Source organism: Tachysurus fulvidraco, chromosome 7 (assembly GCF_022655615.1).
Source record: "Tachysurus fulvidraco isolate hzauxx_2018 chromosome 7, HZAU_PFXX_2.0, whole genome shotgun sequence".
Classification (NCBI taxonomy): Eukaryota; Metazoa; Chordata; class Actinopteri; order Siluriformes; family Bagridae; genus Tachysurus; species Tachysurus fulvidraco.
Window position 1 is genome coordinate 8,202,125 of NC_062524.1, and position 18,507 is coordinate 8,220,631.

General features: G+C 37.9%; 1 protein-coding gene across 8 annotated transcripts in view; it reads right to left on the bottom strand.

Moving 5' to 3' along the window:
- adgrb2 (adhesion G protein-coupled receptor B2) overlaps nucleotides 1-18,507 on the bottom strand; it is a 371,126-nt gene that overhangs the window by 92,246 nt on the left and 260,373 nt on the right. For all 8 annotated transcript variants that reach the window (XM_047816852.1, XM_047816848.1, XM_047816851.1 and 5 more), the window contains one exon: nucleotides 3,043-3,169. In XM_047816852.1, the coding sequence (XP_047672808.1) occupies nucleotides 3,043-3,169 (127 nt within the window). The remainder of the gene's footprint in view (nucleotides 1-3,042; nucleotides 3,170-18,507) is intronic.

The window sequence follows — 18,507 nt, forward strand, 5'->3', positions numbered from 1 at the left end:
AGAGTGTGTGAGTGAATGAGAATGTGTGTGTGCCCTGCGATGGGTTGGCACTCCGTCCAGGGTGTATCCTGCCTTGATGCCCGATGACGCCCGAGTAGTTCGGATAAGCGGTAGAAAATGAATGAATGAATGAATGACATGATATTAGTAAAAAAGTATTGAAAAACTACACAAGAACTAATCTAGAAACTTCTAAATATTGACTGATTAATTGCTGCAATAATCGCTTTGATTATATTAAAATAGATTTGGATTTAATTGATTGACCTTGACTCTAAGGCATTCCCCACTGCAATTAACCCCAGGTTCTCATCGTTCTAACCCTGCTTTAAACTCCATAGGGTTAGCACGGCTTTTGTAGAGGGTTTGAAACTTTGCGCTGAAGCTAGCAGCACTTTTGCAGTGTTAAACCCACACAAAGGTGGCAAAAGTGTACATTGTGAAATGGTGCACTGTAAAAATGTTACATCTAGATGCTTAGCGAGCGACATGTAATAAGAAATATGACTTTGCAAAGGCACAGAAACACTGTGTGTTGTGTAATCAGTACTTAAGAAGTTTTGGGTCTTGGTTATCTTTCATCCTTTGTCTGTTTGTCTTTGTTTTCTTGCCTTTGAGCATGTCAGGAAGCTTAAAACAGCTAAAGAGGATTTATATTGTAAATTTTTTTGTCACTGATGCAAAAATGTAAGCTGAGTTGTTATTTATTTAAAACGGAGTATGCTTGATTTAATCCTTTATGATTGCTGATGTTGCAGATATGCAAATTAGTGCATTAACTCTAAGTTTAGAGATGTACAGTGTAAAAAGTCAAATTATCAATATTCAGGGTTAGTTGTTAATACTAGGTAAAGTGTAAGCAGTGTAAAACCAGAAACAACCCAGGATTCTGTTCATCAATGACACAAGCTAACATTTCTATCTTGCTTTCATTATATAAGTCTTAGACTTGTCCAAGCCTTAGCTAGTCCTGGAGTTGGGATTGTCATACACTTGACTACAATGCAAACCTTTGGACTGGAGAAGTAACCTAGAGCAACCAAAGGAAACCCCTGAAGCACAGGGATGAGCCAAACATACTAAGCTAGCATCCTAAGCTAGCATCCTGTTTACTCCTATAATATTATATTTAGATATCATGCAGTATCTGCCATATGTGTTCACTGTTGCCATAGAAACGATAACAGAACGAGCACATTAATATAATCCTGAGATCTGATGCAGCTGACACTACTGATTAAGTGTTACAGAAAATAAATAAAAGCCTTCAGACCAATCAGAATAGAGAATTTAACAGTACTACAGTATGGTATATAACAAGACTCAGTAATGGCGTGTTAGATAATGAGTAATGATGTAGAAGTTACAGGTGAGCCACAGGAAAATGTCCAGGATGACAAAATAATACCAATAATAGTGTAGATGAAGCTCTATAAAGCTTATGTTTGATCAGAAATAATCATCAGTACACCAAACTAATAATCAGTAATAATCACTACAGCAAATTAGACCCCAGTACACCTTAAAAAATTCAGCCAAGTTTTCTGTAATGGAAACACAGTGATGGAAGTTTACGACATCCAGGAAAAGTTTCTGTGACACGAATACTGGGCACACATGTATGTGTGTGTGTGTGTGTGTGTGTGTGTGTGTGTGTGTGTGTGTGTGTGTGTGTGTGTGTGTGTGTGTGTGTGTGTGTGTGTGTGTGTGTGTGAGTGTGCGTGTGTATTTGTGTGTGGTTGAGCTAGAGTGTTGTCCTCTCTCTGGCTGAGATCAGCGGGAGCAGCATTGACATTAGCCAGCTGTGTGTGGTCCAGTTTCTATGTGACAATGCCTGGCTACTGGATTTACAGTCTCCGCCCCCACATTGCTCACCACTCCCGGCTTTTTTCCATCTCCCAGCATCCCTTTACCCTGCTGTGCATATCACTCATTCTAATGAGGTGCTTTCAGATAGAGAGCAAAAAAAGCACCGATAGACAAAAGTGGGTCAGCCGCCACATCCCCTATTCACCCATCATGACTGGTGACTTGTGGAGAAAGAGGAAATCAGAGATAGAGAGAGAGAAAGAGCGTATGGTGGGTGGTCCATCACATGGCAGATGGTCAATACAATAAAACGTACAGACATTAATCAGAAAGAATAAAGGGCAAACAGCTCAAGTCCTTTGCAGGTCTTGTTAATCTTGCTAATAATTTTAGCATGCTGGTCCGTATTAATATGATATGATTAATATGAAAACCTCCACCATTACGAACACACAAATACATCCCTTACACAACAGCATTAATCTGTTTTGGTATTCTCAATCCAGCAATAACAACATCAACAAAAATGTAATCCAGAACAACACATTTTGATCCGATTACCAAGCCCCATAACACAACGTGATACCTACAGTACAACATCCATATGACAGGTGCAATTAAAAATCCATATCCTCTTGTAATGAATAATTTAACGATTCTTTTTCAGAACTTCTTCGAATCATTGTGTTATTTGAAAATTCCCCCCATTAACCAAACTAGACTAAAGCATGCTAAGACCCTCAGTAGAGGCATTTTCAATAAAGACATGTCATCTGGAGAATGCAAGGCCATAATTTATTCAAATTGTGAAGTGTGTACAACAAAGGTGCACATGAAAATCAGCATCTTGTTGTCCATGTGACACCTACGCACATTCCACTTCCTTGAAAGACAATCTATTCGTCTCTCTGTGCTTACTTCCTGATGCTGATGAGCTCGACAGCAACATTCGTACAGTCTTTTGGCAGCTTTGACAGCATAATAACAACCAAAGAGCATAATAACTACCGTATTGCTTCAAAATGACGGTATTTAAGGCTGGACGCCATGAACAAAGACGGATTTAAAAATAAATAAAGAAATAAATGACCAATATACTGTAGCATTCACTAAAATACTGTATATACAGTAACAAAACGTAAAAAGTGCAAAAGAGTCAAAGTTTCTGTATCATTTCATTGCTTTTGGAGATGTTGCAGGTTTTAGAAGTGTAAATGTAAAGGTGACACTCACCGGGTCTTTAGCTTTGTGTGCTAACACTGCGAAGGTGGAAATCTTGCTGCAGAGACATTTGGTGTGGGCCGCCGGCGACGGGAGCGTTTTGCAGCTTTCGGCGTCCCAGTTTTCCTCCCCAGCCTCACTGTTGATAGGGCAAACAAACCAACACAAATGAGAAACAGATATTCAGAGTGAGCTAACTGATGTGATGAGGAGTTTGTCAGTGTAGTCGCACCAGGGGAGGGGTGGTGTAACTGAGGGACAAATGCTAGGCAGCCTTAATATCACCGACATCAATCGGTACTATATTAACTAGGTTCAAAGTCTCTATATACGGCATGCTTTTTCAAAAGAAAAATCTTTACCTTCTACACCCTAAATGTTCAAACATCACTAAATTGCTCTATGATTGTATATTTAGAAAAGCCATTAGATGACTTTTGTCCTCAGACAGCCTCTAGAAGTTGATCTAAAACTTTAACAGAAATGACACTGACAATAGAAATAAAGCTACAGTAGCTAGATAACTAGCTAGTTAGATAACTTAGACAGCCTCTAGATGTTGATCTAAAACTTTAACAGAAATGACACTGACAATAGAAATAAAGCTACAGTAGCTAGATAACTAGCTATTAGCATTCAGCTAGCTTGTTTTATCAGGGTTAAAAGTCTAGCTAACCTTTGAGAGATTAGCAATAAAGGTGTTGTTAGCTAGCTTGAGCTAATTCCTAATCTATTGAATGACACATAGATATTAGCATTCTGGTTGATATTACTGGAGTCATTATGATATTAGCTAACATTTAGGAGATTAGCACTAATGCTGCTGTTATCTAGCATCAGCTGACTCCTTGTCTCATAGTTATTGTCATTCTAGCTAACGCTTAAGAGATTAAAAATAAAGGTATTTAGTTAGCTTTAGCTAAAGTCAGTTTTAACTAAATTGAGTGTGGGATGTGAAACAGTACATTTTTGTTTTGAATATAGCTGAGTAATTGCACTTTTACTTAAATAAAGAATACATTTGCCAAATTTTACACGGCAGTAGTGGCACATGCTGGGAAAAAAAGATGTCAATAGTACCAGATATAGTACCATATTGTATATGTCGTTGTCTTATCACATACAATAGTTGCTACACATGCACTGTTCAATTCAATACTGCACATATTGAAGTGTATATACACATGCACTGTTATTTCCCTTGTTTCTTATTATTCTTGAGATGTGGACAACAGGCATGCCGAATGAATGCAGAATACATGCTGTGGGCATTGAAACATAATTGTAGCATAACTCCAGCCTTATGCGGTACTTGTTATTCTCTGCATTGTGCAACTACAGGGACAATATTTTACCACACTTTATTTCACATGTATGGAAAAGACAAATTTATTTTCTTCTTGGTTAGTTGCCACATTACTACAGTACAGCAGTATGTGTTTATGATGTCTGTCATCATTAGCAACTTATCAAAACACCGTTAGGTCCATTACATCACATCCTGTCAATCATATTTTTCGTCTTTAGAGGTGAAGAATTTTTTCACTGATGTATTCCACACATAAACCCAATATTATCTGAAACCCCAGTGACTGTGAACCAGCCATAGGCTCTGCCTGCTTGGCACAATCACATCAGGTTATACTGTAGATCAGTGAAAAAATGCTTCCTGATTCAGATGCATGCCAATTTATGAGTCATTGTGATAAATACGTCTGTCTGTTTCCTTTCTAAACCTTATAAAGAACACTATGTATGTCATTATACTTTGTCTTACTTTTTGCCTTCATTTTTTAATCTGTGACACAATAATGCATGTAATGAAATATTCACATAAAGTACCACGCATAACCAAAACCCTAAGACGCCATCACTGGTCCAGACTTTTTTTATGGTCCAGGATTTTTGTATCCTTTCTTTCTTTTTTGCCCCTGGAATAAATTTACATTTTAGCCTCACTGTTGTTTAACACCTGCATTTGTCTACATTTAGCACTGTCTCATTCTTTCTCCCTTACATTCATGTTATTATACCCAGCTTGGACTCCCCTCTCTCTGCCTAATGAGTTTAAAGCCCGTTATTGGAAAGTTTGATGTTCAGCGCTATGATGAACATTCAGTGCTTTTAATTAGCAGCCTAATTCCCAGTAACCTCACGGCAGGCATGCATATGCCCACTTGTTCTAGCAGCAGCACGAGAGAGACTGCACTTATCAAATGGACATGTGCCTATTAATACTAATTTGCTAATTAATTGCAGTGGATACATGATGAAGGAGCTTGAAGAAAGCGCTTTGTTAAAAAGCTGTTTCGGTATCACAATAGTGAATTAATTATCCCAGCTGAATTACCAAAGTTCATTGAGAAATAAGTGCGATGATTGTTGTACGGAGAAATATTATTTTAATTATATAATCACACCACTGGGCTGAGGTGGCGTGGACAGATGGACCGACTGAAAATAATGTATGTTTCTGATGTACTTTTGGATTTATGTGTGTGCATCATTGTACTAAAAGCAACTGATTTCTTTTCCTTTTTTTTTTAGGAATCATTCAGTAATATTTGTAAATTATGAATGAATGCTTCAACTATATCGAATACACTAAAAAAAAAATCAACATTATCTAATCGATATTTGGATTAGATCATTTCATAAATAAATAATTCTGCATATTTCATACTTTCAGCTTTTATTGTCTGTTTTTGTTTATTTATCAAAATTTTCACAAAACTTTCCACAATTCTGTAAGTCTACAGCTCTGTCCTTTCGCACGGTTTAGCAGCTCAGCTTTATGAGAACATTGTGTCCCACAACCCAAAATGCAAAGTACTGAATCGGTTTACTTCCTGTGTCAAATTTAACTGCAATTGATCTGTGCTTGAGTGGTAACCAGACTGGGCATGGAGAATTGTTTAAAGCTGTTCTAAGTGGAAAAAAAAAAAAAAAAAAAAAAAACACATTTTTTTTTTTGTGGACACACACAAAACATTATATATAAGCTTAAATGTGTAAAAAATACAGTGTACCCTGCTAATTAACCTTTAAATATGAAATTATCCTGTATTAAATAAAAATAAAATAAACATCATGAAATAAAATAATAAAGGTCTGTGTCTGTCATCGATTCCTCTCCTAAAACTGCTGACCCTATGGTGTTTTTTTCCTTAATCATACGCTGTCCGTTACCTACATACGACTCTTTTCTAAACCCTGATTTATACATTTTTATATGGGCCTTATATTAATATGTACCGAGATCTATCATATGTACAGAATATGTGGTTTGAGGAGAAAAATCTGCACTTAAACTGACCCTAATGATTTTTCTAGCATATTTTCTTTCCCGAAGCTTGTATTCCATTCTGAACAAACCTTTTAAAGTAGTTAAGTAGGTTCAACATTTTCCTCCATGAGAGCTCCATTGATAACATTTGGCAGAAAAAAAAAAAATTCTCATATTCACCAGCCACTGGAAAACGGTTTTGTAATTAAAACATACCTCACTGTAGAACAGGATTTGAATACAGCACATTAAGCTTTTATCAGCCTCATCAACCCCCCAACCCCCCCACCCCGAATCCTCCAGCACACACACGCACACACAAGCACACACGCACACATGCACACACCCCTCCAGAGTACTATAGCCGAGCATGCATTTACTCTGAATATTGACTTGAAGTAGTATGTCTTGGCTCTAATGCAATAAGATTTCACAGAAAATCGCAGGATGTGTTCTCATTTTTCTTTCTTGAAAGAATAAAAGGGTGCTAATTATTAATAATCACCTTGTAGGTGAAATCTCTCCTGGACACATTTGCTGAAGTCGAAGAGAACGATGTATTTACAGCACTTGTAGCATGTCGGAAAATTGGAATTTCTAATACAGTACAATCAAAGCAAATCTGACTAATACTTCAGGTAGGAGAGGAAAGGAAGGAAAAGACAGAAAGTATAGCTATACATTTCCTGTTCTTTTTAATACTACATCATTTACATTTTTTAACATTCCGCATCAGATAGGTGACACATTTGACATTTGATATTAGACACTTGTCTTTGGTTTTTAAGAGAAAAGGCAGTTTGGATGCATCGGTACTGACTCAACGGTATCTTCCTTATCATAAGCATAATAATTTCCTTAGACTTTAGTGGCTCAGTTTATGAAAAACATTAACATTCAATATTTGATTCAAAGATATATTAAAAAAGTACTGGTACAGTATCTGTCTGCTAGCATGCTCATTTCCTCATATTCATACTCAAACGCTCTAATACAAACATCCGATACCGTGCGACATTATTCGACGTAACTCAAGTGTATGTGTTTTGCTAAGAAAAAGAAAAACGATAGAGATCTGGACTTATTTCATGATTAATGACAGCAATTAAATAAAGCAGGCTGCAAGGTGTGCGAAAATATCAAGGACATACTGCAGCTTTTTCTACAACACATGTACACAGAAAACTCGACATGACAAGCTTACTGCTGTCAGCACAATGCAGCGGTTAACACCAGTTTTGTATGAAAACCCTGTCTTCAGACGAGTCTCGGTAATTCAAAAAATAACATCACTTATCAAGTATGTTGTTCCTGACGATCGGTCATTGAAAACATAAAACGTACTTTACGTACGGCTGTACAGAAGCACTTCTCTGAATTATAGGGAAAAAAAGCTCTCCTGTTTGCTTATCCCTACTCGAGCCAAGGAAACAAATATAGCTCACTAATGCACTAGATTTTAGACAAGTACCTTTCAATGACGTTATAAAGACGAACTATAAAGACGAACTGTATCCTAAGTGCATGAGAACACGTGTTTCATGGCTAGTATGAAAAGCTGAAAAAAAACCAACAGAGATACATTAAATGTATTCTAATGTCCCTGGGTGATTGATATGAAGACAGAACCTCATTTTGGTTACGGGTTTCAGCAAGCCGAGAAACGTCATTGTGCTCAGTCTGATAAGAAAAAAAAAAAAAAGTTATTTGCTGCATGAAAATAAAAAAATAATAATAAATATATAAATAAACTGCTAACAAATATTGCAAGTAGTTCAAAAGCACAGCAGTGTACATAACTCTACCGAAGAACAGTCTGATATTCGACATTTTCAGAGCGCGCTAAAGTGATGTTAAATGTACCATGAGAGGCTTTTCTGACTAATACTTTTACTTGTTTTTGAATATTGCACGATACTTCATTAACATTCTCTCTCTAAGTGCTTATAAACAATTGTGCTTCTTTTTTGGAGATGCATGAACATAGCGAGGTGTTACGTAAGTCAGAAAATTACAAAAAAGGGCAGTTTTCCTCCTTCTATTTGAGTGGCCATTATATTGTGAAGGCTGCTATATGCGGCCTGTTCGCTGTTCTTGACATTTTGGTAATTAAAGTGATAGCACTGCAGAAATGGGAACGAAAGCGTATTTCTGATTTCTACCTCTCCCACACATGCATTAGCCTATAGACCTTGCTCGATGTGTCATTTTATATAACAATAAATGTATGTAAAGTACATATATGCATCTTTAAATGAACGGTGTATAGTGCATATCTACTTCCTGGAAGAGTCTGACAGCAAGTGTGCTGCTGAAGGACAAAACAGTGGACTCAGTGGAAGGAATGTTATATAACTTTCAATATTTTGCGAATTTTGCAAATTATCTTTAAAATTCTACAACAAACACGTGAATTTTCTCTGTGATATCTAGATCATATGGATTGAATGGATAACATTGTTGAATGATACCTGGCACTCTAAATTTTCTGAGTAGTTCAGTTTTTTGGGTTAACCTACTATCGGGTTAATGTGACCCGTGTGATTTGATGTGAGTTGATAATGGGAGACTCTGCATGCTGGGTTGGGGAAAGGGATGATATGCACAGTAATAATGTGACCTGGGGGTCTAGACTCAAGTAAGGTGATCATTTTTACCTATAAATTAGGTTACAAAAAAGTGGTTGGAAAATGGCTGCAAAGCAAAACAAAACAAAACAAAACAAAACAAAACAAAACAAAACAAAACAAAACAAAACAAAACAAAACAAAACAAATGCTGGGTTGGTCAATATCTAGTAGCTAGGCTTGACTGTGAAAATGGAAGCTTCAAGGTGACCAGACGTTATCCTTTACAAGAGGGAAACTGGATAAAAGTAGATGAAAGGGGTAAACTGGTCTGAGGCTGTCATGTCAAAATTGTTAGATTGGCACATACACACTTACACACTTATGCATTCTGTACTAGAATGAAATTCCAGTTAAATGCCGATAAGAAGCATTACAGAAAGCCAGATGTACAGTACATGTAACTCTCTATTAGACAGTGGCATGGAAAAACAACCTGAGATGGAAACCCATACTTTTCTGGGTGACACCAGATGGTGGAATAATAAGTAGCTAATTACCCTCTGTGACTGGATCCTATAAAGTCAGCCAGTGCTCTGTGAGTTGAAAGGATGTTCACTGTGAACACTGTGCGAGTATCCTGATATAATTCCAGGTCAGTTTTTATTATCAAAGCAGCGGTTTATGGGTTTGTATACATGTGAGATTATTTATTGAAGCAAGCATGAGGCATAGGAATAAACTGAATAAATAATTCAAACTTTGGACAAAGTGCTTGGCTCTTTGTGAAGCCTTTGTGGATTTGAACTCTTGGCTGCCTGTTCTGGCTTCCTGGGCTAAACTTTGAGCAAGGCTGTGTGTAATGTAGACAAATGCTATCAATGATGCCATCATTAGTCCAGCATGAGCAGTAGATTATTGTCTAAATAAATAACGTTCAACAGAGATTAACTAGTGCCACTGGGAATTATAGATTATGAGTATGTGCATATGGCTGGGCAAAAGAAGCTCAAGTCAGTCAGCCAAGGCTAAGGGGAAGAGAGCTGCCAACTTTCACGCAATCAAACACTTGCATTTTTATTATTTTTTTTTTAAAATTGTCTAGTAAGGTTTTTTTTTAACCATGACACAATGGTTAAAATGTTCAACAAGGGATTCTATTCAATTTTTGTGTGGTTATATCTAGTTTTAATGACTTGTATAACTAGCCTCCAAATTACTGGATAACATTCCCAGAACTATACCTGTTGAGTGCCTTGGAATTTCTGAAAACACTGTAGAAAAATATAACAGAAAAAAAAAAAAAAAAAAAACAATAATCTGTGTTACTTATATTGCTTTGACAGAATCATGAATGTGGCAGTCTGAAATAATGAGAAATGTATAGAAATGTATAGGAAATATTTAACAGTTTCATTCATGAAATTGATTGAAGGAATCATGGGTAAAACATGCAATACAAAAAAAAAAAAAAGTTAACAGTCCTAAATTATGGGGTGGTAGTTGTCCTTAGTAGCTTTCAACTGGTTGTGTGTCATCAAATGGTCATAGCGGCACTTCTTGAGTCAAAGGTGCAGTTGATTAACCTGTCATAATTCTAAATAGCTTCTGTGATGCTTCCCATACATCAAATAACTGTTGTAATTGATGTAATAGATCAGTGTGTGAAGGTGTGGTTTTCAAATCAATATATGACACGACTTCATATGACTTTAATACACATGTCGAGCAGGTATTACACTTATCTTAGCATATTGAGACCCCAAGTAATGCTAATGAAACAAAGAAAAATATCAACCTTTCGCACATCATTCACAGACACACACACACACACACACACACACACACACACACACACACACACACACACACACACACACAAATATATACACACACACACAAAATGCCACAAAATGCCAAGGCAGTCATTTTTCACACTTGCGTATGCAAGGCCAACTCCAATATTCAATTAGGCCATGCTGTGATAGGCATAATGAGGCAGCACAGTGCCTGGCCCTGTCCTTTACCGCTGTGTCCTTGGCACAAAAAGCTGCTGCAATTAAATGACCAGATTAGTGTCAGCGGGTATCTGACTTTAAAGCTCTACATTTGTTTTTGTTCCATTTGTTCACTTTAAAGCCATCTGATGGATGATAATCAGAATATAGGCTAAATTAACTCACCTTCTTTGTTCTCCCAACCAAAGCTGTTACTTTACTATTTACAATGAAAGCACAAATTGCTTTATTTTTTTCCTTTTCTCTCTCTCTCTCTCTCTCTCTCTCTCTCTCTCTCTCTCTCTCTCTCTCTCTCTCTCTCTCTCTCTCTCTCTCTCTCATACTGTAAAGAAATCCAAAATTTGACACATGGGTATTCAGAACTCACTCACTCTCACTCTCACTCATTTTCTACCGCTTTATCCGAACTACCTCGGGTCACGGGGAGCCTGTGCCTATCTCAGGTGTCATCGGGCATCTAGGCAGGATACACCCTGGACGGAGTGGTATTCAGAAGTGAGACATAAAAACAGACTTAAGTGCCATTGGGGTTTGTAGATAAAATGAATGATTTCTTTATGAATAAAATGCAGAATTACACCTACATAAATTAAGATGTATAGTACAGGAGATAAATGCTTCATCAACTTATCCTTTTATTCTGAGGGAATAAACCAAATCATCAGCTTTATTTTATTAAAAAAAAAAATAATAATAAAAATTCAAACTAGCTAGAAAAAAAGCCTACATCACAAGCACACAAGGCCACAGGCTAGACTCCTAATAGGTGTTCATTTAAATGCCATCTTTAATTTCTATTCTTTTGATTTTATGTGTATTAAATTTGACAGAAAAAAAATTCTTCTTCAGTCCATGTTTTCTATTCTTTGATATTTTTTTGCTGGACTAGATGCTGGACTGTTATGCAACTGCATTCTTCAATTCACTGAAAAACTGCAAACCTTACACAGATAGCAAAATGAGAATGATCTACTCTTAAAAAGTACAAAAAGAATACCAACAATAACATAAAACCACCTGCCTAATTTTGTGTAGGAGCCCCTAAGGTACGCCTTGGTATCTGCCAACAAGCAGATCCTATAAGTCCTATAAGTTGCGAAGTGGCAGAAGAAAAAATTGTATTTAATAGTAGCACTTCTATTGCATTAGACCAGAGGGACTAGCCATCACTCACCATGCATATCCTTGGCTACCCATGACCCGTGTGTTCTAGTCAACCAGTTTTCCTTTCTTGGACCACTTTTGGTAGGTCAAGTCAAGTCAAGAAGCTTTTTTTGTCATTTCAATCATATATACTGTGCAACTGTGCAACCTGGTACAAACAGTGCAGGACAAGACAAACAGGACAGACAATACAGTGCAGGACAAAAGACAGTGCAGACAAAAATTTCCAAGACAATACAAAAAGTACAAAAAATACAATACACAACCAGTACAATACAAGTGCCAGAAGACCTGCTGTTTTGGCTGTTTGCTGCTTTGTCAAAGTCACTCAGATCCTTACACTTTACCACTTTTCCTATTTCCAACACATGTCAATACTTTTAAAGTTACAGCTGATTGGTGTAAACTTAAGCATGTATTTAACCTGATTCTGAATACCAGGGACTTTCTCGATATAGCTTTCGTTCCTACAACCATTTCAACAGCCAAAGCAAAACACAAACAGTAGTCTCAGTGTTTGGGGGATGTGGTATCCTAGTGGTTAAGGTGTTGGATTACTGGTTGAAAGGTCATGAGTTTGAATCCCAGGGCCACCAAGCTGCCACTGCTGGACCCATGATAAAGGCCCTTAATCCTGAGTTGGTCAGCTGTGTAAATGAGACAAATTTAATTCACTCTGGATAAGGGTGTCTGTGAAATGCTGTAAATGTTTGTAGTGACTAATAGATTAAAAAATTAATACACATAAAAAAATAAAATACATGAAACACAAGAAGGAAAATACACATTACAGAACCATGTCATTAAAGATGCATTTATCTGGTTGATTAATCACTTAATACATTTCTATTCACTTTAATCCAAGGTAGTGAATATGTCAGTGTTCATGATCTAATCCACTCAAGACAACACATATGTTTTAATAATTGATAAAATAAGAACCGTTACCGTAATGGCTGAAGATCGTGTAACAGAACAACACACTGCCTGAGGCAAGAAGCAGAGCCAAGGAGTTGCATCAGAGAATAAATCTTTGGATGACACAAAATTGGTTTGTGTCCCACAGAGTTTAGTAGACTAGCCATAAAAAGTCCAAAATAAAGCTTATCCATTTGTCATACTGACCCATATAGCTCAAATCTGGAGTATACTGTATACTGTAGGCTTTAATGCCAGACATGAACTGTCATTCTTCATAAGAGCTTCATGCTAATAGACGTTTTGCATGAAGTGGTTAGATAATAAACGACCTTGTTCAAATGCTGAGGATCTGACAGACGTTTCTTCTAGTACCCCATGGAAACTCTGCAGAAGTTCTGATGAAATGGCTTAGCTTCTGAGCTTTTGCGTTTTGAATGGCAGAAAGCATGGCCACCTTTATGTTCCTGACACTAAGTCTAAGCTTCTTTAGAGAGATTATCCTCCTTCCTGGTGTGCTCAGAGCAACACTGCCACATGGGTTAGCTTTAACAGTGACCTGCAGCAGTAATCGAACGCCATGGCTGGATTAAACACCTTTCTTCGCTAACGGGATCAAGATGAAATACATAAACTCGAGGTACAAACATAAGTTTAAATAAACAAACAAACAAACAAATAAATACATAAATACATAAATAAACAGATAAATAAACAGATAAACAAACAAATAAATGAATAAAAATAAATAGAAAGGTGCATGGCACCCTAAGGTTGGCTGTTTGTTGCGTTAACACGAAGTGAAGAAGGAAAGATGAAAAAATGCTACTGCATTCAGCAACCAAGAGCTCAAACAGGCAAGACACCAGTGTGATTAAAACAAATAACCCAGCCACACAAATACAAACAGGTAATGCATCATTCTCATAGATCGTCCTGCCAAATGATTCCCAAGCGTGGTATAATGTATGTCTAATGTTTATTGTTTTCATGACTGCTTGGTTTGGACAAAGCTAATATAGCAAAGAGTGTCATCTATCACACACTAGCATGGGTTAATATGGATGGTATTGTGGGAGCTCCTGAGGGAAAGCCTTGTTAAGATGAACAGTTTTTTTTCTGTTTATTCTCATGTTTTTTCACACTTTTTATTATCTGTCCAATTTTCTGTTCATCTGGATTAAGTAGGCAATTTCCTCCTCCTCCTCCTCCTCATCATCATCATCATCATCATCATCATCATCTCAGAATAGAAATGCTGGTACTCACCACTAATTCACCAAAAGTAGAGATGCTCCATGATCAGGCAAAGGCTTACTGAGTTGTATCGGTTTATGACACTTACACACACTGCCACGAACCCCGCCCTCAAACACACAGACACACACACACACACACACACACACACACGCACACACACACACGTCTGCCATCCTTACACACTCCTGCCACAGGAGGCAGCCCGTTATATCCACATCAGGAGCTTCAAATCCCTGCCTATATTTAGACTCATGTTATGACATTTGTCTTACCACATGATGCTATGAACTTACCACATGATGCTATGAACTTAAATGCGAAGAAAAAAGCAACATCGATAGAGTGTGCCAACTAACAACTAATAAAAGGTCACGAGAGAAAGAGAGATGAGAAAGGATTCAATGAATAAATGCAGCCTATAAAACTCAATAAACAGCTAAGTGAAAGTGACACATGAGCACATTCTCATGCAGTATGATGGATCCTGCATTATACCAATTCAGCTCATTTCATCCATTAGACACTTGGGGATTAGTGCCACTGTATGACTATTATCTGGGATCCAACTTCACAGAGAGAGAAGAAAAAAAAGGCATCCCTGCCAATCTCCATCCCCAAAGATACATTTTCTCCTATTATTCTCTTCTTATTTTCTTTTCTTTTGTTGCTCTGGCTAAAATAAGATCTTATTGCTGATCCTCAGTAGTCCAGAATGTCCAGCGTGCAGCTTTCATTGTGTCTCATCTTTATTATTGCCAACATCTTTTCATATATATAGAAAAGGAGGGCAAAAAGAGTTCAGGGAGCTGAAAGCGCTCCATTTATGAATGCCACACATCAGAGATAATGCTCTGTGGGTTTTCTCTGAAAGTGTATGACTAAAATAAATAATCTGTTTAGTCCCAGAACATTAGCCGTTTGAATTCCGACAAAACCATTGTCATCCCTGAGCCTATAAGAACGTAACTGGCCCTATTTTCTGGGCCTACTCTCACCTGTCCATGCTAACCATTTGCAGGCTTACATTAAAATATCTATAATGTGATGGCAGAAGACACACCTCCACACAAAAGCAGGAGAAAAATACTCCTTGCCACTTTAAACTTACAGTGCTGAAAGGACAACTGAGGTTCAGCACCAAGGACAGCACTGCTAAAGTAAACTGCAAGGCGAAGCGACCAAAGGCCAATCAAAACTCGGCAGGCCAATCAGGAAATTCGCCCAACTCCTCAACCTCTGTGCAAAAACCTCGGTCAAGAGCCAGGCTCAGTGGCTGGAGAGAGGTAAGAAGTTATGTATTGGGTAGAACTAACATGCTGTCTGTTTTCTCTGCCTGACTCAAACGGCTAGACGATTCTCTCAGCCAGATGAGTCCAAGCGATCACAAGCCACAAGCGTTACATAGGGCGCTAAAATAGTAGCTGTAGTAGTAGTTGTACAGACAAGGGCAGATAACGTTTCTAATTGTGTTGCTAATTCTGTAACAGTGTTCAATGTGGACATTTGAATTTATGTTGTAACCTTGTTCATACAGTATGTGCAGACTACAAAAATAATAGATAATAATTTTTCTGTCTAGTGAGCCTATCCCACTTTATTCCAAAATCTTGGAGCGATCCACAGAGCATGGATATCGCTTTGGCAAGGCTGTGTATATATTCTGGATAATGACCGACAACCAGATAGAACCTTTGAATATCTACCGATAATGAAGTTTCAATTATTTTCCAACCTACAGTACAGAAGAGAAGCCAGTGTTTGTCTCAGAGTGCTACTATTCACCCCCAGTCAAAAAAAATGCAAAGAAGAGATCTAGCTAGTGGAAGGAAAATTTGGAAAGAGTAAATCAAAACAATAAATCAGATGTGTTGACGAGAGATTTTCTCCTTAAGCAGACAATTTCATCTTTGTGTGATTTACTTACGTTTACAACATTTATGCCATTTTTTCATTGTTAATTTGTTTACCCATTTATTACAATAGTGAATGTAAAACCTAAAAATAAATACAGGACTGGATGGATCCTTGTGCATAATAAAACGAACGAATGAATGAATGAATGAATGAATGAATGAATGAATGAATGAATGACGCAATAAAAAAGTTCTTGATACGCGACTGTTTTGGCTGCTACTGTATTTCCCACTGCATTATTATATAGGCTGGTCTGGAAATATTAGGTAGCAGATTAAGGCAGTCATCCGCAACGGAAAAGTCTGATGCTCACACACACACACACACACACACACACACACACACACACACACACACACACACACACACACACACACACACACACACACACACGACCCATCCCGGACCCACTCTTAACACAAAATTGACCCCACTAAACAGCTCGAAATTTCAGGTCATTTGAGAAATTGCCTACAGCAGCAAGGTTGAGCCCTTACCTGTTCAGGAAAAGAAAAACGAGGGCAGGAAAGTCCATGTCAAAGATCAGGATCAGTGTGCGCATGCTAAAATATGCCCTGCAATGAACTTACAGCTGCAGTGGCACTCTGTGATAACACCTAATGACCTATTGATCATGGGGACTACAACCTGAATCAATATAGACATTTATAAAGCCTTTCACCTGGAGCACAGCTGCAGCGGCATGGTGCGAGTGGCTGGAATGCTGGCACATGTACGCTCATGCAGTTTCGAGAAAAATATAGAAAATGAAAATACAGTTTCAAAGGACAAAATATTTCTAGAAAAATACAGTTTCCATATTGCCAAACCAGATATACAGACTGACAAATTGTTTTTGTTTTGTAAGAAATATATCTATGGTTAGCAATAGATTTCTCACTGGGAATCAGTGTTGTAATGTAACGGAGTACAAATACTTTGTTACCGTACTTAAGTAGAAATGTCACGTATCTGTACTTTACTTCGCTATTTAAATTTATATCAACTTTCACTTTTACTCCACTACATTTCCTAGATAAAATGTATACTTTTACTCCGTTATATTTCCACTAAGCATCTTCGTTACTCGTTACTACAAAATAAAATCAGAAGAAATGTGTGCGACTGCAATAAGGGAGGTTTGGCGAATCACTGCTCCTAGATTGTATTACGCTCCGCACGCTCTATTTCAGCTTAATGTTACCAAAGGAGCAGGAAGCACAACTGAAATCGCCATGGAAACACCTACTGGAGGACCTCCCGTTATCGTAGACCAGGGGTGGCCAACCAGTAAGAGACCAAGAGCCACATTTTTTACTGTGTTACCGCAAAGAGCCACATCATACACATGTGTACACATGATCATTAACCCCCCCCCCCCCTTCCCGCCATTTTGAGAGTGAACTTGACACAAATTGTTTACTTAAATGATCTTGCTTTTACTGGGGAACTTTGAGGTATTTTCATCCCACTCACATGTGCGTTTGACGAAAATATTTTTAATACTTACATTTACTGCATTTAGCAGACACCCTTATCCCGAGTGACTTACAACTGAGCAATTGAGGGTTAAGAGCCTTGCTCAGGGGCCCAGCAGTAGCAGCTTGGCCCTGGGGTACGAACCCACGACCTTCCAATCAGTAGTCCAACACCTTAAACACTGAGCCACCACATCCCAAACATTGAGAGAGCGGAATCCTAGCCAATAGACCACCAGGGAGAGACTTGCGGCTACTATAACACTCAAAAAATCTCTGCACCATGAAAACAACCTTTTCGCTTGTATTCAGACCGAGCCAAAAACATAAGGTTATCTGGTGAAAAAACGTTTCATAAAGAAAATGAAAATAGACCATTTTCATTAACAATAAAGAACCTAACAATAAACCTAACAATAAAGAACTAAAGCTAATAAAGGCAGTTTGTGTGTGTAATTTTTTTCTGCAACAAACAATTGACGTATATTTTGACGATGGGTGTGGGAGTGGGTGTGTGAGTGGGAGTGGGAGTTGGAGTGGGTGTTTGTGACCAGATTGTTGAGTCTGGAGTTTTTTTGCTGATGTGCATGGAAAGTCAGGATTTCTACAGGCAGATGGTGCAGACATATGGGCGTTTAAAACACTGAACTGTAAGCAATGTAGAAATAGCCCTCGCCGAGCGACAGTATTATTGAATAAACAGAAGTAGGAGCTGATTTGACTGCCAACTTGGAACATAATCCCTGAATGAGAGTGCACATGTGCCTGCAGTTTACCAGAAACACACACACACACACACACACACACACACACACACACACACACACACACACACACACACACACACACACACACACACACACACACACACA